The sequence below is a fragment of the Leguminivora glycinivorella genome, chromosome 1, assembly GCF_023078275.1.
Source record: "Leguminivora glycinivorella isolate SPB_JAAS2020 chromosome 1, LegGlyc_1.1, whole genome shotgun sequence".
Taxonomy (NCBI): Eukaryota; Metazoa; Arthropoda; class Insecta; order Lepidoptera; family Tortricidae; genus Leguminivora; species Leguminivora glycinivorella.
The window spans coordinates 33,263,942-33,287,383 of NC_062971.1; the positions used below are offsets into that span (position 1 = coordinate 33,263,942).

At 35.9% G+C, this 23,442-nt stretch overlaps 1 protein-coding gene across 1 annotated transcript; it reads right to left on the reverse strand.

Annotated features, from left to right (window-relative positions):
* Nucleotides 1–9,653: 9,653 nt before the first annotated feature.
* LOC125229177 (menin) lies at nt 9,654–23,427 on the reverse strand. The gene is made up of 6 exons (XM_048133971.1): nt 22,741–23,427; nt 22,220–22,445; nt 21,114–21,405; nt 20,766–20,915; nt 10,423–10,540; nt 9,654–10,269 (listed from the first exon to the last, which is right to left on the reverse strand). Exons 1-6 carry the CDS (start codon nt 23,305–23,307, stop codon nt 9,937–9,939), a joined length of 1,686 nt encoding a protein of 561 aa, XP_047989928.1. The 5' UTR covers nt 23,308–23,427; the 3' UTR covers nt 9,654–9,936.
* Between the last annotated feature and the right edge of the window lie 15 nt (nt 23,428–23,442).

Here is a 23,442-nt window from a genome sequence, read left to right on the forward strand (position 1 = left end):
AATAGCAGGCCGTCCCTATCGCACTATTTGTAAGTGCGATAGGGATGGCCTGATATTTTATCGTCTATCGCGCGACCATGCTTCCCGTGCTAAACTCGTAATTGGCTTATTCCAAGCTGGCTTATTCGATAAAATTAGACACTTCGAATCACCTTCGAACCCAGTTAAAGCTAGGCCCCATAGCCGAATGGCATTTCTCCGACGCGAAACGAAAACGAAACGCCGCGAAAGCTAGTCTGGCTCTGTCGCACAAATACGCAAGAGCGATAGAGATAGATATCTACTAGCATTTCGTTTCGTGAGCGTTTGTGCCATTCGGCTACGCACCCTGACCAGAAATACTATTATCAAGAGGGCGCTGTTATTCTGATGTATGTGTTGGATTTGCCATTATAATGTTTAATAATTGTAACATTTTAAGGTACGTTTCTCTCAAACATTTAAATTTATGGCAATAATGTCGGTAGACAAAGAAACCGGGTCGGTCTGGCAAGTTTACCTGGACTGGTTATAAAAGGGACTGCTCGTCGGCGAGCAGTCACTTTTAGTTCTACCAGCGCCACGAACAGAGATAAGTACCTTAATCTGATTATATAATAATAATAATTGTCTGAATTAGTTTATGAAATTATTTGAAGTACCTTAATCTGATTATTTAATAAATACCTGAATTAATTTATAAATTTATTCAATGAAAATTGTCTGAATTAATTTATGAAATGGATTAATGAAAATGTAATTAAAAAGTTAATGTTTTAGTGTTTCGTTATAAACAACTCTACAACCCTGTTTATGTCTGATTATTTAATAATAATTACCCGTATTTAACTATGAAAATTAATTAATGAAAACTACCTAAATAAATTGATGAAACTGACTAATGAAATTGTAATTAAAAATAAGCATATTTTACTATTTCATTATACGTAACCTAATAGTAACCATGTTTATGATTTTACTCCCTTGTTGAATATTTGATTTGTTTCTAACGAGTAAATATATAATTGGTGTCATTGATTTATAACCAACGCAGTTTTATTATGTCCCATATTTGCCAATTGAATTACATATTTAAATTTATCCCAAAAACAAATTTAATTAGAATCGCTTAAATGGAGAATACAAATAAATGTTTACAATTATTTTATCATAATATTAGTCACTTCAGGTCATATGACATTTGGGTAAAGCTAATTTGTTCTTTGGAAGTTAGTTATTTCATCATATTAGTAGTCACTACAGGTCATATTATGACATTTGAGTAAAGCTAATTTGTTCCTTGGAAGTTAGTTACCTTTCTTGAAGTAAAAACGTTGATTATTATTTTAGACAAAAGGCTGCATATTATACCCCTTTAACATACTCGGTCGCATAATTGAATTGATATGATCTCTCATACAAGCATAAAATAAAAACGTTTCATTATATAACCAAAATGCTAAATTATGCGGTGACAGTTCAAAATAGTATGAAGAAAATAGTTCTAATGAAATTCCGCAATATGTCGCGTAGGCCGATAGTCCACTATCATATGTTTATCATAGAAGTATGATCATAGGCATCATGCCCTCCTTTTTCTTCACATTGGAGAAAAAGAGAGGTATACAAACCTATGATCATATTTCTATGATAAACATATGATAGTGGACTATCAGCCGTAGTCATATACATGTTTCTGCACGGGAAGCATGGACGCGCGATAGACGATAAAATAGCAGGCCGTCCCTATCGCACTATTTGTAAGTGCGATAGGGACGGCTTGATATTTTATCGTCTATCGCGCGACCATGCTTCCCGTGCTGGTCAGGCTAGTGGCTAGTTATAAATTAAAAATAAAACACAGTAATGTACTTGCAAAATACAGTTTATTATGACGATCTAGCTCATTTCTAATTACACACTACTGTCTAAAGATAGCGGCAACAAAACGCTAGAATTAATAAAGAAGTATTAACACATTTATATCTATAAATGCAGATAAAATCACAATTACTTCGTAAAAATGCAGTCACACTGCAAACTTAAAATACACAGAATTTTTAATTCAACTTTCAACTGGCACAAATATATAAATTATATGCATTATTTGCCTCGGTACCTACACGCATTTGGGAGGAATCATTAAAATATGAATACTAAACATTACAATAATTTATAGTAAACATCAAATTTAATTCTTTTATGCATAACATTATCGTCATTTCAGGAAAAAATAATAATACTAAAATGTAACAATAGCCCTAATGTACTACTGAGTGCAAGTGATTAGGTACTTCTTTTTTCATGATTGTTTATATTTATTTTTGTTCTCTAAATATTACCTAATTAATTAATTATTATCACAAACGATTAAAACCATTGGAAAAAGGTGTACTATCGAGGCCATAGATAAATGGTTAATCCATAGACATCAGATTTGGACAACAGGGGACACTATGTGCTGAGAAGGATAGATTCAACAATAAATAATACTGTGCTAGCCTTTCAGCTAAAGTCCACTCCAATGAAATCGAAATAATGCTCTCATTTTTGCGGCGACTAATTTCTTGTGAGTCTCAACAGCGGTAGGTAAAATAACATCAATATAAAACACTTATTTCTATACATATAGATTATTCAATGAAATAGTAACACATGAAATGAAATACGAAACAAATTTAAAATGTAAACGAGCCCTTTTAAAAAAGTGCGACACAAAATATACATACAGTTTTTAGTTATGATACTTTTAATCACTGGTTTCAAGAAAACACGTGATGCAGTCTTAACGTTAACTCGACGAGAACTAGTTACTCCACGATACACTATACAAATACAAGGTACATAAATATACCGTCCTATTAACAGAATATTACACACCGAAGCCCACTTCAAGATGATTTTGCGATACTTTTCCTACGGGTCTACCACGAAAATTGACTGAGAGTTAGAAAACGAAATTGTCATTTTCGCGGTAGATCCTATCCTAAATCATTCGCAGGATTGGGCCTATATCCACATTACAAATTTAGAAGTTTGGATGAAAGTTGGAAAAAATTTCCACCTTGGGAACTAACACTTCAATACCTCAAGTAAAAATAATTATAATTTTGCTCCCATATGACACAATCTACTATTGTCAAACCAAGATAGCCATGTGATGAAAATGTGTGATGTGATGTGACGAGATATTTATTTTTCCCCTCACTAGCTCGGAAACACGTGTTTTGTCCTTTAATACCAGCGGGTAAAAACGCATTTTATCCACTAGTGGGTAAAGTAATTTGACCTTGAATAAAGTCAAATTAACTGCTTTAAAATTGACAAAAGTAGTTGAATCTAGTAATTAAGATGATTTACCACCCGTGGAACTACTGGAAGCAGTGATAAACGCATTTTCTTGCGTTGTAGTTTCCTCGCTATAGTGAGGGGAAAAGTTTTGTGTTACACTCGGGTGCAAATGTATTTTACTTCTCGTGTGTTAAAAAACTCGCAAGTTCAGGATTCTATTCTCGAACCCCTCGCTTCGCTCGTGGTTCAACTATAGAATCCTTTCACTTGCTCGTTTGTCAATTCCACACTCGGCGTTAAAATACAACTTTGCCCCCTTGTATAACAAATAACTATTAATATAATTATGATTCATGAATTATCTTCCCTGTAAAATAAAATGTGTATATTTGTTCAAAGTTTCATCAAGTCTTCGTTACAAACATACATATATTGCAGGGGTTTTGTAAACCCAAAAGTGTTTCTGTATACAATACAGAGTGTTTTATCACAGACAACATGAATGTTACGTTTAAGTACAAAATGCTAAATCAATAATTTCATTACATCGAGTACATACCCTAATAGAGCAGAAATGTTATTTAATTTGTTCGAGAACGATTCCGCCAACTCGCGGCTACTCATATCCCCTCTCACTGCGCTCCCATTGGCTGATACAAGGTCAAGTAATAAGTGCTAGGGATGAGGTAGTGCGTAAGTAAGGTTTATCGATAAAGATATTTTAACCCCTTACGCGCTTTATGCACCACCGTGTGTGCAAGCCCCAAAAGTCCGTAACATTGCATGCACACACGGTGGAGCAGAAATCTATTACATACTACTATATAATAATATATAGTAGTATGTAATAGATTAGTATAAAACACGGTATACAAAAAGGGAAAACTATATTTTCTTGGAAGTAAAAATGGTATAATAATCAGATTATAATTATTTTAAGTAAAAGTTATGAAATTTTCCAATCCCTAATTATGTATCTTCGAGTTTCTCAAGTTGTGTTTTTTATTTCGATTTAAATAGCAATTTATTATTTTACAAATTACTTGAACGTAATATTTAAATTAATACATATATCAGATAAAGATTTTACGAAATCGTGTCACCTAAATATACCCACAACATATCTAATTACACCTAAGAATTAGGTACCTAATACATTAATATAATCAATGAAGCTTAACATAATCGATAATATACAAATATTCGACATAAACCATTAATGCAAACATTAGTGCAAGATAACTTTCTCGTTTGTTCATTTAAATAGAGTGTGATCATTATGTAGCAGGTACACACAATAATATTCCTTACTCATTACTTAAATATCGATACACCACTTGATGCTATAAATTAAGCATGTACAACACTAGTGCAGACTGGAAAGAGATGGTGTGATGTGAATTGAGTTACGTGGAAGCAAGAGATAACGACATACGTCTAGCCTGCGTCATCACCTTTCACTTTTGTTGTCCAGTTTAACTTGGCCTCCGGACAAAATTTAATATAAAGTAGTTTATAATTTAAAATCGTAACTTACCGATGAAAAGTTATTCCTTATGTTTTAAAGTCAGATGTTTTGCTGTTTTTTCTACGAAACTGAATAGAACAGCACGCCATTATAATAATAGTAAAACAAACTATAATTTATTTCGTGATTCGCAGAGACGTACGCACGGATCCAATACTGGTTTTGTACTGTTTTAGTGAGAGCGTGCGCTAACATTTATAAGTGACAAATCACATATCCGTTGCGCAGACGGACAGCCCCATATTACCACTCTATTGGGTATGTCCTCGATGTTTCATTATTAAAAGCATCAAAATAATCACAGACAATAAGGTGAAGAGGGGTAAGACAACCACCGGGATAAGAAGAAAATATAATTCAATCTCGGTTTTGTTTGTCCCGATCCCATCTTGAAGTAAAATGGAATATTTAGGTATAAGTATCCATAGCATTAAAAACTACACTAATAGTACAAAAATGTCGTAGTATGACACGCCATTTCCTATATCTATAGCATCAAATTAAACTTCATATAAAAATAACTTCACTAGTCAAAAACAAAGAATTTCTATTGATATTGAGGGTGGCAATTGCTGCAGTTGCCGTAGTGGAACTTTATGTAAAACACTCTGTATACTAACTTACTTCCCTATGTTTAAAATAGTCTAAATAAACATTAAATAAATGTAAAACTCATATAATCGGTGGACAACTCACTCAGATAATACTTCCGTATTGTCCTAAATGGAAATGCCTTCTGGCAGCTATCACATTGGTGCGATTTCCGCAAAGCTTTAAAGGCAAGGACGAATTATTACTACCGGACTAAATCTAATAATTATGGTCTACGGTCCCGCAGTTTGAAAATCTATTGCGTACGCTAATTAGAGGGATTCGTTGCCAACCAGGCCTCAAGTTCCCATAAGTCAGAAAGCTTGAGAAGCGCAGTGTCATACGCACGCCGATGGGTCATGCGGACTACGTATCAGTGTGATACCCGCCTAACGACTTCATAATAGATATATCTACTCTATTTCAAATACGAAGGCCCGAGGCCCAAATGTATTTGAAACTTAACAAAAGGGCTTATAATATTTGCCTTTTGTTATCTAATTATGGAGTTAGGAGCACTTAAAATTGGCACGCGTCGGTGCAAAACTGCATTAAACACAAGCTAAAGTGCCTCTTAAATACCACACCGAAAAAGGGTTGGCCAGGTTTTTAGCGATCCCATTTAACACCTAAAGACCGTCTCAAAAGATATCGAGCCTACGTATTTCAAATGGAGTATATAGTTTTAGTAATTTCACAGTCAACATAACAAGATCAACAGATTACATCATTAAATCTAAACGCTATCAATACTACATGTATACACAGAAAATACTTAATTTTATCATTTGTTATATATTTTAATTTCAACATTACAGTACTCTCTAATGTATTTGTATCGCTTTTTGTACATTTCAACTGTTCAAGCACTGCTTGATTCACGTACATGATTTTCGAATACACTTTAGGGCAACAAAAGCTTATTAATCCAGTAACTTTATACATCTGTAGTATGTGTCAAGTCCGGTAGTTCTGATTTTTTGCAGACTTGCTTATGATTTTGGCCTAATGAATAATCCAAGTTTGTGACCTCGAGCGCCGAACGCAACTTTGTCAAAAATCGAAAAAACCGGGACAAAATCGTTTCTTTTTCAAATTTTGCGATTACAACCCTAAACAACTTTGACGTCCAGTCTGGCCTAGCGCGCAGTGACCCTGCCTGCTAAGCCGCGGTCCTGGGTTCGAATCCCGGTAAGGGCATTTATTTGTGTGATGAGCACAGATATTTGTTGTTTATTTGATATAAAGTATTTGTATATTATACATATCGTTGTCTGAGTACCCGCAACACAAGCCTTCTTGCGCTTACTGTGGGACTCAGTCAATCTGTGTAAGAATGTCCTATAATATTTATTTATTTAAAAAAAAAAGTTATTGAAAAAACTTTTAAGGATGTTTTTAGACTAATTTGCTACAATATGATTTCAAAATTGCTTCTGTAGACCCAACAGTTTACGAGATAGAGCCTTTCAAAGATCTTTTTTTTTTTAATTATGTCTACCAGATTTGGCGCATACTGCCCCAAACATTCTGGCGACAAAGTTACTGTACTATATCAATTTTTATTAAAGATTTCAATACAACATATAACGAGAAAAGTGTTTTATTGCACTTGAGTGGATATTTATTAATTATTACTTAAACACTTTCACTGCATTTAATCAAGTACGAAAATAAAATGTCAGATCAGATACTGAAAAGAAAAGAAAGTTAAGAAGCATAGTGAGAGATATTTAATACAGTGCTCTTGTCACTCCAACATACTAAAATTATGTCATAACATAACGTAGAGAAACTTAGTGATGCAGATGCCAACCAACAACAATAGATTTTATATCTGTTTCAAAAAAAATATTTGGCGGTCAAGATGAAGTTTTAACTAATGAATTCAATTAAAACAAATATCATAATACTAATTCACACACATTCCATTTTTGTACATTTTATATTAATTAGGTAAATAATTGTAATGTTTTAAGTATTTAAAGGAGAGTGATAATCAGAACGGTTTCAAATACGCATCTTTTGTTATTACATTATATTGTTATTTATTAAATGAACCTTATAATAATTTTTGTCATGTATGCGAAATACTTTCGATTATTTATATAGTACAATGCTCATATTCGGCGGGGAAGTATGATAATCAGTGATCGTAAACTATGGGAGGAAAACTTTAACAAAACCTTAGAGCTGACGTAAATTAAAAAAAAACTGAGATTATTATTTTCAGATCATTGTTAAATTTGATTCTACAGGGTGGCCCAAAATTACGTTGACAAAGAATAGTAAAATGTTGAAATAAACCTAAATATCGAAGTTACCGAAAATATTTTTTGAGCCTATATTTATTGTATATTTCTACATTCACCATGAATATTTCAACAGCATTCATGTCCATTTCGCAAGATTTGCTATGTAGACCAATTGTAAAACGGCGATTTTTTCAATTTCATACGTTCGATACGTTTCAGCCTACCTACGTAAATTCACCTCATTGGGAGAAAATATTCATTTTATTATTTTCAATTTATAATGTAATTTTCGACGATCATGATGAGAAGATAAACATAACTTTGGCATGTAACAAATTTATAGTGTAATTTTTATCATGAAATAAAAATATCTAAATCTAAATCTTAAAACTATAAATTATAGTTTGTAATCAATCTTAAAACCCTAGCCCGTTTATTGATTACAAAAATTAGGATATTTAAAAAGCTAAACGTGCAATAAGTTAGACGAAAGTCATACTAGAGGTGCAGCGGCATATCGTTATTTTTTTTTTTCTTACATTTGGTGAGCGTCAGGACCCCTGGACCACTACAGATATTTGATGTTTAGTACATACTAAAATTTAGTACCTATTTGATACTATTTGGTACCTGAGTACATATATTTGGTACCTCCACTGATATCGAAAAATCGAGCGAATAAAGTGGCCAGACATTCTGACGTCAGGATGTCTGGACCATTTTTGGTTTACATAGTTCTAGACAACACTACTAATTGATATCTTAGTCAATATTTACTACCTATTTGGTACCTGTCAATATATTTTTTTCAAATTTTTTTGGCGTACCAGAAAAAAGTTATGACGGAATTTAAAGTTGTGAGCCCGGCCGTGCCGTTGAAGTATGTAGCGCCTGTCAAAAGTATAGAGGCAAATCCGCCTGCCCTCCTGCGCGCGTCAACTTAAATAGGAATTTAGTTTTAGGCACTCGCACATCATCTCTACTACTGACTAGTGGCATTAATATAGTCGAAATATAAAAGTAATTAGTGTAATTACACTAGTTTTCCATTTTCCTCCTGAGAGACCTAAACACGTGGCAACAGTTGGGCAAATTCTAGGGGGGAAATAGCATAAACTGTTATAATTAACAGCGTCATTGGTAATATTGGTATATAGGATGTATTTTGATGATGTGGACCAGTCTATGGTCCACGAGCTCCGTTATAGGGGTTTATCATATAAATAAACCACTGCTTTCGGTAACATTTGTTTTTTGCATCGATTAGTGTCAATTATGAATTAAGAATAAATACAAACATCAAATCAATCATCTACTATCAGTACCTACAACCACAATGCCGCCAAATCTGCCATACAGCTCTACAGCTGCTGAACAGTCGCAAAAATGACCGGCTGTCAGGGGTAAACTGATTTACAAATTTCTCCGCCAGGAGATGTCTCTCAGGGACATGACATGACATTAGACGTTATTGAGACTGTAGGAGGTTCTCTCAGGAGGAAAATGGAAAACTAGTGTAATTACACTAATTACTTTTATATTTCGACTATATTAATGCCACTAGTCAGTAGAGATGATGTGCGAGTGCCTAAAAATAAATTCCTATTTAAGTTGACGCGCAGGAGGGCAGGCGGATTTGCCTCTATTCTTTTGACAGGCGCTACATACTTCAACGCCACGGCTGGGCTCACAACTTTAAATTCCATCATAACTTTTTTCTGGTACGCCAAAAAATTTGAAAAAAATATATTGACAGGTACCAAATAGGTAGTAAATATTGACTAAGATATCAATTAGTAGTGTTGTCTAGAACTATGTAAACCAAAAATGGTCCAGACATCCTGACGTCAGAATGTCTGGCCACTTTATTCGCTCGATTTTTCGATATCAGTGGAGGTACCAAATATATGTACTCAGGTACCAAATAGTATCAAATAGGTACTAAATTTTAGTATGTACTAAACATCAAATATCTGTAGTGGTCCAGGGGTCCTGACGCTCACACAGTCACCGCCAAAAGAGTTTATCTGCTAGCAACGAAGGTTGTAGTGCTGCCATCTTGTGACTGTGCAGCGTAACTATAACTTACATGGACGACGTCGCTCAGCTTTCACGCCTGGCGCATTTGGCGCGACTAGTATTCACGTCGTTATCATCCCGCCGCGAAGTGGGCGCCTGCAGCCGCTGCAGTACATGCGCATTCAAACTCTCCACTAGCAACAAAGGTTTTAGTGCAGCTGCTGCCATCTTGTGACTGTGCAGCGTAACTATATCTTACTTGGACAACGTCGCTCAGCGCTCGCGCCTGGCGCGCTTAGCGCGACTAGTATTCGCGTCATCATCATCCCGCCGCTTAGTGGGCGCCTGCGGCCGCTGCAGCTGACTCTGCGCCGTCAGCTGCAACTGCAGCGCATGCGTGTTTAACCTCTCCGCTAGCAGCAGGGGTTGTAGTGCCGCCATCTTGTGGCTGTGAAGGGTGACTCTCGGCCGGCTGTTGACGGCCGCCGTGAGCTGTTCCCGTACGGACAGTTCGCCGCTTTCCGAGTTGTTGTTCCATTTGTTTTCTTCTTCTTTTGTTTCGGACTCAGATTTCTCCGAGTCGTCGAGGCTGCAGACGATGTGGACCTGGATGAAACAAAATACATCATTTTGGCAAAACAAAAATAACAAAAGTCTGTAAATTGCGATACATGTACTTGTATTTTTAATTAAAAAGTAGATTAAAATAAGAATTAATCTAATGTTTACGTTAAAAGGCGTTAAGCGACAAGTAGGTACCTGCGCGCGGACTTCGGCGTCGAATTTGGAAATGGTGCTGACCAGCGGCTTAGCCCAGCCTATGTGTAGGATGGGCGTCTGGCTGCCCTCTTCCCATTTGCATATTCCGTCGTAAAATCTGGAAACAAAACAAGGTAGTTCTGTCAGTTATCTACACATAAAACACAATCATTCATTAAATCACTACAAATAAACAAATAACAAAGCTGATATACAGTAGAGTAGTTGGATTTCTAGTTAAACCCTTTGACCGCAAAAGACATAATCTGACCCGCGAGGCTATACGTGCTACACAATATAAACCTTTGTACATTGCGAGAAGGTTCACAATTTCGTGCTGCGCTTTGTCATGCAGTAACGTTAGAATATAGCGTTTTTCCTGATGTTTAGAGGAAAACTATGCCATTACTTAAGAGGGGGTAGAGCAGGGAGAATTTTCAGAATCTGTCAAATTACCCCATTACACACACAAACACCCTTCACTCACACTACCTCAATTTACTGTGAAAGGTCAGTGACCCTTAATTTTTTTCAAGAGTGTTATTTTGAGTTTGTAGTCAACTACTGACCTCCTTTGAGAAATTAAAACTGTAAAAAAGGTAGCATACAAGAAGACAGAGAAAAAATACGCGTCATCTAGCTTTCCTTCTCTGTCCATGTCTCATGTGACTTTAATTTACCTAAAGTCAGCCTGCCTATCCCCGCAAACATTTTTCAAAGACGTGTGTGAAGGCCGATACCTCCAGGCAAACAATTATGGTCGCGTGCTAAATGATAAAACATCAGCCCTATCGCTTTATTTGTAAGTGCGATAGGGACGGCCCGATGTTTTATCATTTATCGCGCGACCATGATTGCCCTGCAGGTCTTCAGAGGCCTGAGCTGTGCATTACGTATATGCGGGTTGTATTAAAGACTATCAGATATTTTCTTTATTCTTTTTGGTCGTTAGGTTTTTTTATCATTTAGTTTATACAAAAATAAAGCATGTGTATAAAATAAAAACCTAATGAATAGAGTACAGCTAGCAGCAGTCAAGTCAGAGACCCAAAGGAAGACAGGGAATATCGACGCATATCTTATCATATCCAATACCGCCATCGCTATCTGCATCAGACTCTTGATCTTACCCAATTTCCTAGTCTCTTCTCTTAATTTCAGTCTCTTGAGTTGAAAATGTTGAAACTCATACTTAGCATCAAATAAAACAAAAATACATATAAAAATCACAATATAATTTTAAATTATGGCTTCGGCCCTGTACCAGTTGCAGTCGCCACGTGTGTAAAAAGCCACTTGTAGTTTCTTTTAAATGGCTAAATACCTAGATGTTATGTCATAAACATCTGTGACGTGACTGAAAATTAAAAAACATCGCTCAGAGATAAGGTTCAAATTAGCATGGCAAAAAATACAACAGAGCAGTCAAAATACCATCAAAATACGAAAAAGCAAATATCAATGTCGCCGTATTTCAGGCAATAAGGGCTGTTTTCTCAAATATGAAAAAATCTCAAAAGCAGAACTTTATTAAGACTTTTTAGGAAAATTATTTTGAACTTGATAGGTAGAACAATTTATAAAAGTTTTACGGAAAAAAATTCTGAACTAAGTTTGTAACTATATGAAAAGCATTTTTTTATCTCAGATTGCATATTTTAGTATCGTAACGATTTTTCTTTCAAATAAAAAGAGAATTATTAGAAAAGGTTCACGGTGTCTGCCGTAAACTGGGGTTACATTGACCAATTTGGGAATTTAAACTTCCCTAGCTTCTACATTTAATGGGTATTTTTACCCATTAAATGTAGAAGTTAGAGAAGTATAAATTCCATAATTGGTCAATGTAACGTAACAAAGAAAGAAAAAAATGGGACCATCAACTTTTTTAGTCTTTTCCTGCTAAAAATCTAGAAAGGTAACAAAATAATGTACGCAAAAAAAAACGATGTTATCAAACTTAAACTGACATTGGGGTTACTTTGATACCCTATGTATTTTTTTAATGGTAATCGAATGTAATCCCTTACAAAAGTATTTTATCTCAAGAAAAGATAAAAAACGGTTCGCAAAGTCAAATATTACAACTCTTTAACGCTATTTTGGGGTTACTTTGATTAAAAATAAAAATTACCATCTTCGAAAAACCAACTTTATTTGCAATTGTTTCAATATTTATCACAAGAAGAGATCAAATTATCAGTCTCAACAAGTACCGTGACATAATCAGACAATAATCAACTATGTGGCATTATGGTCAATGTTACCCCATGCAAGTGATCAAAGACACCCCACATAGTAAATAATTAGTAATAAATGCCTAGTTTGACTTTATGATACAACACTCAATACCATTGTATTGAGTGTTGTATCATAAGACATGTGTTTAGCTATACCATTGTATAGCTAAACACATGTCTGGCAAGCTAATATTCACTGTGAACCTTTTACTTTAATACCCACTACGTTAGTTTAGAAGTTATTTAAACATGAAAAATAGCAACAAACTATGCTTATATTTTGACAAGTTATCCACACTGCCCACGACCATACTTACTTGTTCACTGCGTCAGAGCACCATATAACTATAAAGGTTGGTTTAGGGTTATCATATGTCTAGATTTCGATAAATTTATTTTATTAATACATTACCGACTACTCATAACATATTAGTTCCTTATTTTTTGATAAAATAAATATAATATGCTCGTGACAGGTCAGGTTTTGTTCGTAATCCAAAAAAGTCAACCCTAGCACTTTTCCCTATTCACCCCCTTCCCGACCCTATTCACCCCAACGTTAGGGTGAGCGAAAATTACTAAATAACATACATACATACAATCACGCCTGTATCCCATAAAGGGGAAGGCAGAGCACATGAAACCACTAAAGCTTCAGGGCCACTCCTAGCAAATAAGGGGTTAAAAGAAAACGAAACTATGGCATTGCAGTGACAGGTTGCCAGCCTCTCGCCTACACCACAATTTAACCCACTACTAAATAAAACGACATATTTTTAAAGACAACCCGAAGTTCACACCGCTGGAAGATTTTTTGTGTAAAAAATTAGCATGGCACATATAAAAAAACTGCTATCGACGTTCAAAAGTCGGTTTTGGCCCTATTCACCACAAATTAAGTTCATACCCGTTCCGACCCCATGAACCCAAAATCTTCAGAAAACGATGTACTAAGTAGCCCAAAGTACAGCGCCATCTCTAGGTGAATTGGGTTACTAATTTATGCAAACTACTTAAGTCGCAATAGATGTCATTTCATTTAGTATTTTGGAGGTAACTAGTAAAGATAATTTAGTTTTACAATTGTGCGAAAATAGATTCTCATTTGGCCGGATTTTTTAACCGAATTCCAAAAATCAAAAGGTTATAAATGTATATATTTTTTTAAATATCACTCCTGGTCCAATTTAATATCCCACAAATATTAACGGCAAACTGATAATGACTTAAGTATTTTTGAAATAAATTTGTGACAAATGTGGGTAGTTTAGTAATTAGGCGCCGACTGATTGTGGGTAGGTTATATTTTCGCTCTATGCTAATAAATCTTGTATGGAACGGACGTTTTTTCTTTGGTGCCTCTTCATCAGCGCTGATCTTCGGCTGGGAGCATACCTTACAAAATTGAATGCCGAAAAAAAAGTTTATCAGCAAAAATTACTTACTTGAAAATAAAGTCATAACCGTTTTCATACTTATGCATTGAAATATATATCACGCACGAAAGTAAGAACGACAAGGCCTCCTGGTGGCTGAGCCGGGAATCGAACCCGCCATCTCTCTCGCTATACCCTAATCCTCTGAGTGCCACTTGCACCAACGAATATGGAGGGTTAACCTGAGGGTTAACCCACCATTTTACATGGAATTTGACAGTTGACAGCCCACTAACCCTGAGTTAAGTGGTTGTACACCGGTCAAATCTTACATGAAAATCGGCTAAAAAAACAAAGTGTGATGTAAAGCTGGATTTTTGGTATGTTATTTGGAGTCCTTGGGGGAATGTTAGACTACATTTTGCAAGCAAAAAAAAAGTGTGCTAACTTCGTAATTAAAAAAAAAAAGTAAAAAAATCGGACTTTTTTTGGTTTTAATTTTTTTATTAAAAAACTATGCGTTTTTGGTCAAAAGTTGCTTTGTAATGTTGAAAGCGCATTAAATTTTAAACAGTTTGACATCTTTTTTATCAATGTCCGTCAAATAGTTTTCGAGATATGAAGCGTCAAAAAAGGTTAATTTTTGACGCATTTATAAAATGTAGCGTTTTGCCAATATTTTTAAACAAATATCTGCAAAATACTTCATGATATGATATATATTGCAATATAACATTGTATAAAATTTATTTTGCTTTAGTTTTAGTGCAAATAAAGGTCAGTAAGACGAATAGTTACTTTGGTAAACAAAAAAATATCTATAAATAGAGAAGCCAAGAGTCTGGTAGATTGGTTAAGGTAAAATAGTTTACGCTAAAAGTTTTAGGTTGAAAGTGCTATCTATTCGATCTTACTTTCTTTGATATCCGTTTATCTGAAAAAATGTCTAAGCTAACTTTGCATCGATTTGACTATTACTAATGAAGAAATAAAATACAGTAAAATTTTGAAGTTTAGTAAATCACTACATAGTATAAAACATAGTCGCTGTTTCTGTCCCTATGTATGCTTAAATCTTTAAAACTACGCAACGGATTTTGATGCGGTTTTTTTTTAATAGATAGAGTGATTATAGAGGAAGGTTTACATGTAGGTATAGTACCCATGCGAAGCCGGGGCGGGTCGCTAGTTAGAAAAATAAAACAGAATTTGTTACATTTTACTTTTTCCTTTTTGAGGGTCCTGGTTCTGCATCTTGATGGCACAACTCCTGTAGTGATAGAAAGTCCACTTGAGTTGTATTTTACCACCAATTACTGTGGAATAAACTACGGGAAGGGAAAGCGCCCACGCCAATTATTAAGATACTGGAGAAGTGGTATTCCCAGCAGAAGAACGTAGTAAGATGGAAGTCAACTCTGTCCACAGCCAGCGGGCTAAACTGTGGCGTGAGACAAGGAAGCAGTATGTCTCCAGCTCTCTTCAGCGTGTACATGGATGGGCTGTCGCAGGCTTTCACCAGTACCGAGGTTGGCTGCTCCATCAATGGGCAAATTATAAATCACATCGCATATGCAGACGATATGGTCCTACTAGCACCATCGGTGGGAGCTATGCGTAAGTTACTTGCAGAATGCGAGAGATACGCCAGCCAGCATAACATGAGATACAATCCGGACAAGTCTGAATTTATGCTCATGGAGGCAGCACATATGCCCACACATGTACCACCTCTTTTGCTTGATGGATTTCAATTGCGGAGAGTACACGAAGTCAAATATCTTGGCCACATCTTGTTGTCCAGTTTAAAAGACCAGGAGGACATAGAAAGGCAGAGGCGAGCCACCGCAGTAAGGTCAAACATGTTGGCTAGAAGATTCGCCAAATGTAGTGACAGCGTAAAAAGACAGCTGTTCCTCAGTTTTTGTACAAGCGTGTATACTGTCGAGTTATGGTCCGACTACACCTGCGCGGCGGTGAGAGACCTGCGCGTGCAATACAACACATACTATGTACTGATATTTCGTTAAACGGAGAATACTATGATTCGGGCACGTCCACGACAACGCTCGTGAGATTGCATCGATGTAATTGACCCTCAGTGATATGCTTTAAAACCAGTCCGTACAAGAACAATTTCGGAACAATATGATTCAATTAATTTTAGGGTTTTCTACTCGTAAATATTTTTTTCCGCCAAGCGGCGTTCCTGAGCTCTTTCTGACCGTAAACTTAACTTACTAAATAAATGTTGATTTGATATACGCAAATATGTGTCTGAGTAATACTTGAATAGCCCCCAAATAATAATAATTCGTTCTCCGCTACGCCTCCTGTAAATATATGTAAACTATCCCATTTAGCCATTACCATCCACCGATTATTTCTGATCCAGTTATACTAGACTTATGATATAATCCTATTTTTTTAAATAACTGGCACTCTTTTGGTCTTAAATGAAAGCTAGTGAAATTTTATTTTACAATTTATGTAATAGCCTGAGTTGTTTTGCTGATATCAGTCTCAAAATATGAGCAAAACGAATATTTTCATAGAAAGGGGAAAAATGGTCTTTTTTTGACGCTTCATATCTCAAAAAATATTTGACAGACATTGATAAAAAAGATGTCAAACTGTTTGGAATTTAATGCGCTTTCAACATTACAAAGCAATTTTTGACCAAAAATGCATAGTTTTTTAATAAAACGGCAAAAACCAAAAAAAGTCTGATTTTTTTACTTTTTTTTTTAAATTACGAAGTTAGCACACCATTTTTTTGCTTGCAAAATATAGTCCTACATTCCCCCAAGGACCCCAAATAACATACCAAAAATGCAGCTTTACATCACACTTTGTTTTTTTATTTCTCTTTTTGACCAGTGTATTGGTGCAAAAGGGCCTTAAAGATTCATATACGAGGTGGTCAAAATGTGCCTATCAGAGATAACATACACTAGAGAAATTTCGTCGGGTACCACACGGCGGGCGGGTGGCCTAGTGGTAATGACGTTAGCTGCGTAAGCTGAAGACCCGGGTTCGATTCCCGGCTCGGCCACCAGTGGGCCTTGTCGTTTTTTCTTTCGTGTATGATATCTATTTCAATTTATGTATGTATTATGTATGTGAACACTTTATTGTACATAAGACAAGTTAGGACATACAAATACAGTATAGTTATGGTGTATAAAGGCGAACTTATACCTATAAGGGATCTAGCAACCTTTGAGCGAATTGAGAATTTATAAACTTGAAAATAACAAATCAAAAATTATTCAATAAAATAATTTTATTTCATCCCTAGATGTATAGTTTCATACTTACGATTTTTATTTTCCGTTTATATTATAGCAACCATGGGTGATTTTTGTGGACTTAAGTAGAAACGTTGACTTGTGGTTGACAGAAGTGTGATTAACATTTCTAAATGTTAATTTATTGTATCTAGTCTAACTACGAAGCAATACATTGACGTATAAATTGCGTCCATATACAGAGAGGTCATTCATAAAAACATCACTTTAGGTAAGTTATATATCTTTTATACAATTTGGCAACCATTGACTACACATCCCAATTCACCCCTCTTCCGACCCTAATCACCCCCTTCGTAAACCTATTCACCCCTTTGCGACCCGTTTCCCCCATTATTGATCCTATTCACCCCTCAGGCCGCGGATATTTGTTCATCCCGTAAAAGTTCCCCAACACAGTTGCATCGCTTTCTTCATGAAAACCATTATAAAAATGAAAATATGTCTTATGATTTTCTGTTAAACATAAACTTTAGAAGTGTAGGTATACACTACATTCAAAAGGATAATGAACAAATTCTTAGCAAAATTTCACACAAAAATGAAGTTAAAATGAGTAAAAAATCCAATAAATTTGAATGCCTACTTTGACAGACATTTTCATGTCTGTAAATATATTATTTACATAAATCATAAAATATATTATTTAAATATAATAGCATTATATACCCCGGGAACCCTATTCACCCCAAATTACGGTATTTATTAAATTGTCAATATGTAAAATGTCGGAAACTACGGAACGGAACCCTACACTGACCGTGGTCCGATGCGCTCTTGGCCGGTTTTTCTTCTGAATGATATGTAGAGATAATACAAAAATTCACCTCCCAATTTATAATAAGTTTTTTTGCAAAAAAATCATTTTTGGCACAGGCTTTACCTTAGCCGACTGTACCTTTCTTTCAAAAATCATCTATTGCTCTCCGAGATGTTTCTAAATACCCCTTACTCAATGGGGATACGACGTTTCATAACAGAGCTCCTCTGACCACCTTTCTGCTCCATCATAAGATCACCTCCATGATACCAGAATATTGCATTGTCACGTGATTTACATAAGTGTGCAAAATTTCAGCTCAATCGCAAATCGGAAAGCGGGTCAAATTTAGCTTCTACGTTTTGGCCCAAACTAAGATATACTAACAAGGCAAGTTGAATAAAAGCTTGTAAAAAGGCTTCTGATATCAGATTTGTAATAAGTTTACTTGTCATAGTTTAACAACAGATGAGACAGACATATGCACTGACAATACTTCACGTGTTTCGTGAGATGTCAAATCACCTCATACAATTTACCGCTCTAAGGCAACTAAGGTAGGGTTTGTTATTGCACTTTAATTACATATTAATGATTTCTAGCCCGTAAGATATATATTTGCTTTAACAATGGATAGATATTTATGCGAGTGAGAGTGTAATTTAGATTTTTATTTATCAGGAATCAAATATTTTTAAGCTACCCGATCAGATATTTCTGCGGATAAGGACACTCCCCACATCTGCCGTCTAGCAATCGTAGCGTCGGGCCAACTGTATGGCTAAGCCGCGCCGACGCGGCGTCTTTTTCCATACAGTTGGCCCGACGCTATACGCTCGCGAGACGCTAGAAAGAGAGACGATGTTTTTGCCGGTCACGGAGCATCACAAATTTTTGCCGGGAATATGTCGTCATATACTTATGGTCCCCTATAGAAAATTAGATATTTTTGCACGGCCGTTCATAGTCACATATGCTGGTGACTGTTCCATGAATATTTGGTCTAGTCTAGTTGAGTGGAGAAGTGCCATTCAAAACGAGCGTTAACTTTCTAAACAACAATATATTTAGGTACTTTATAATTATTATTGTTTTCAACTTACGGTTACGTGTTCGTGGTATGCACAGAGTAAATCTTTAATGAAATTGAGAATTTTTTTTATATATACAATTAAATTTGAACAAGAAGCACTAAACCTATACCCGCTCGCATTCCCCTTTTTTCCATTCTAAGTAAGAATCAATTAATAAGTATCTGAATATATGTATGAATAAATTAAATTGTAATTGTTTACATACAACCTGTGAAGTTTGGTTGACAAAATTTGACGTAGGTGCTGTCATTATATATTTTTAAAATGACGTACTGTTAATACCAGCGTAATGAAAATGTATTCCGATGAGTAAAAGAAAACATGAAACTTTTTTCAATTTAACCGAACTAGAATGAAATCATTTATACTCATTCGGTTGTGTTCGTTATTTTCTTTAATAATGTGATATATTTTTATTTATTTTTTATGCACAAGCCATGCACCTTTAAACTTTAAATGAGATTGGATCTCCACCTGACGTTATTGATTTACCCTATTTATTTTGAGCACAGTTTTACACTGGTATGGTTTTTCGTGTACGTACACTATTTTCTGTCAAAATATTTGTCAAATTTAAACGTCAACGCGGAGCGACCGGCGACACGTCTGCCTCCGATGAGCCGCTCAGGGCGTCTAATCGAAAGGAGAATTCTGACAGCAATGGCGAATGTATGGAAATTTTACGATAGTTTAAATTTAAGGTAAAATTTCTTTGTTGCCTTTGAGAGGAAAAATATAAAAAACCTCAAAACCTGTAGTCCATTTATCTGGCTTTTAGAATCACTTAATGTTATAACTAAAGTATTGAATTTTTTAACAAAGTTTACTAAACGGCGACATACGTTTTTCTCATTTTAGGTCAACTTTGTGTGGGTTTAGTTATTACACCGTTAATAATTGGAGATTGTGAATAGTCAAAAGTTGTAGACACACTCTTTAAGATAATAACTACATTTATTTTATTTCATTTAATTTAGAAATGTGAGCAGCATTTGTTAAACGCCGAATGCACTTTTCGAGGATTTCGTACGACCCCCTCTTAAAATGGTTTGCTGTAATGGAAAATATAAATATAACATTTTGAAGATATTAAAAATCTTTTCTTTAACCCTTAAATGCATGACCTTGACGAAGATTTATTCAAATTTGAATTTTGACATGCTGTCATTAGAGTCAAAAATAGATGATGCATATATTTATATACATCACTATGCATTTAAGGATTAAATATACCTAACCCTGCAAGCTGTAAGCTCTTACCTCACATATTTAATGAATCTACGGTTGTCCTCACGTTATTATATCGCTACTGCTGCAACATGTTTCGGGCCAATTTTTGGAGGCCCGGAGGAGTTCACGCGACGGCTAAACTCCGAGCACACTCGTTCTCGTTTTGGGTGCTCGGAGATTAGCCGTCGCGTGGACTCCTACATGCCTGAAGAGGGGCCTCCAAGAGTTGGCCCAAAACATGTCGCAGCAGTTGCGATATAATAACGTGAGTACAACCGTAGATTCATTAAATATTTGAATATGTCCCACAAAAGTTTAACCTCTTATCTCACCTTAAAAGAGAAGCAAAGCATTCTGGATCTTTAAGAATAGACCGTGCAGAATGCCCTGAGCTTTCAACCTTCATTAACTGGGGTATAAGCTCATTAGCAATTTCCGAAAACTCCTTGTAGATTTCTTCATCATCTCGAGAATAGTTGTAACTGCAATAGAACATCATTATTTTTTAAACTCAAATTAATAATCAATTAAGTTTACATTGTATGATATAACAAAGAGAACATTTTATTGTCAAAAATGAGAAGTTACTTAAGATAAAATCTGAGTAAATCCATAAAATCAGCTTATTGAGTCAAACATAGTGTATATTTTTCAACAGTCATGAAATTTTAGGTACATACTGCCGAATGACGTCCCCAGCACATGCCCAAGCATGAAACGCTTCCTTGTACATCTTATGCCGATGGTAGTAACCTCCTTGGAATGTGTACGGGTACACATGCCGATCTTCATAGTGTGTCCTTGAGGAACGGATGGCTTGCGTGTATAAGGCAGCGGAGTCTGGTCGAGAGGCACTTTTGGTGGTGTCTTCAGGCAGTGTGTTTTCTGATTGGTCAGAGCAGTTTGATAGCTTCATGTACTCGTCTAAGTCACCTAGGTTTCCGAGCGCCATGGGGTACATGTCTAGGCATCCTGTAATGTAATGTAATCCTGTAATTTTTTGGTTTCATTTTTATTTTATTAGACAAATTAATATATGAACTAAATAAATAATTATAATAAAAACAATGAAAAGTAAAGTTTAACCTATAAAACCTTTTTTGTTCGTACTATTTTTACCCCTACTTTTATCAGGGGCGGCTCACTCCGCGATCCTATCGCCGCGCTACAAGTACATGCCGGCGTTCGCGGCCCATTCACTGGCGACGACCTTCGCGCGGCGCAATAGAATTCAATGTCGTCTGCACGCGTGCGGTCCGTTTGTTAATGTAGGTAAGAATTTAGAATGGCGGCGTTTTCTGAACATCAAAGGAGTGAGCCTTCTGTACTTGTACTATTATATATTCTGTGCTTTTATTTGAGTTTTTACTTTGATGTAAAATATCCACAAAAGGATTTATTGTTGATAAAATATGGTTGTTGTGTAGAATATATTTAGTCCTAAATGGTCCTCTCTCCACATACCTAATTATATGTATAATATTTATGATACCTACATGACAAAATACCTTAAGTATTTATAATTTAAGTTCTATATATAAAGAATTAGGCTTTAACACAGATTTTAATTAGTTTTCCAATTAGTTTGATAGAAATGATAAGTTATCTCCATAATCACGATTAAGAAGCATTTTATTAATGCATCCTAATCATCATTATAATTCTCATTTCTGATACAGGATTTACAAATTGATTGGATAGAAGTGACACAATAATCTAGTGGATCCCAGTCACCTTAACCAGGCCAGTAACTGCCAGTAACTTCAATTCCATAAAATCCACAAACCATTTTCATAAAGAAGCCAGAGGAGCCTGTGCTGCATTTGTGCCACTTCATGAACATCAATGGTGGGGGTGAGAGTGATGTTGATGGAGGACACCAGCGCCGCCAGCTCCATCAGCCGTGTGCATACCACAGGCTTGCCGGCTACATACAGCCAGGACCGTGCCAGCATTCCATCCTCTACGGACCGGCCTCTTTTGTCTTCATTGCCTTTTCCATGCCATGTCACCTTATAAAAAGTTGAAACATGAATAAAGAAGGTAACTTAATAGTCATTATTGATTTTAATATTCCTTTTGCATGCTCTGTAAAAGTAGTAGCCAAGCAATTCAGTTCAACATGATCTTCACACATACTCCCACTCTTAACAAACTTATATTCAATTCAACACCTAGTTTGAATTGAAGCAGGTATGAATTCAATGGAGACAAGGCTTACCTCTGCTGTTTCAGTCCCATCTTATATTCAATTCAACACCTAGTTTGAATTGAAGCAGGTATGAATTCAATGGAGACATGGCTTACCTCTGCTGTTTCAGTCCCATCTTTCCCAAAAACTACCCATGCATGGTCTTCAGACAGCGCAAGGTGCACATCCCGCTTGCCCAGCACTTGGCACCCGGCGGTGACGGCAAAGGCTACGCCGAAGCAATCGAGCTTGTTCCCAGTGAGGAAACTGTAGATGGACTGCAAGTGTGCGCGGTCCTTGTAGTAGCTGCGCGTTAGCGAGTTCCACACCACGTCGGCCACTCGCTTCACCAGCTCGCGCGTCGCATACTCGCCGGCCAGCAGCTTTGCGTCCACGCCGCTGCGCATCAAAGACACGAACCGCTCGTGCAGACCCTTCACTTCCTCCCATTCTACGCATGGAAACTTTATCTTGGCAAGCTTATTTGTCAACACGTTAATAATGTTTACATCCTTATCGCAGTTCTTTACATTAGTCAAATTATTCTCGACTGCACCGACGATAATAGAAAATAGAGCCAAATCAGGCTCATTGTCACTGCGTAGTTGGTCTTCAAACAATTCGTATACTTTTTGTATACTATCGATGGGAAATGCTTTTTTATATTGTGATAATTCAGACATTATTGCTTCGCATTATATTACACTGTTAAAACAGACGTTTTTGATTGAAATAAATAAACAACTAAATGAAACACCGGCTTGCATTCCTTCTACAGATTAAATATTGAATTGCAATATATAAGCTATGCACTTGCA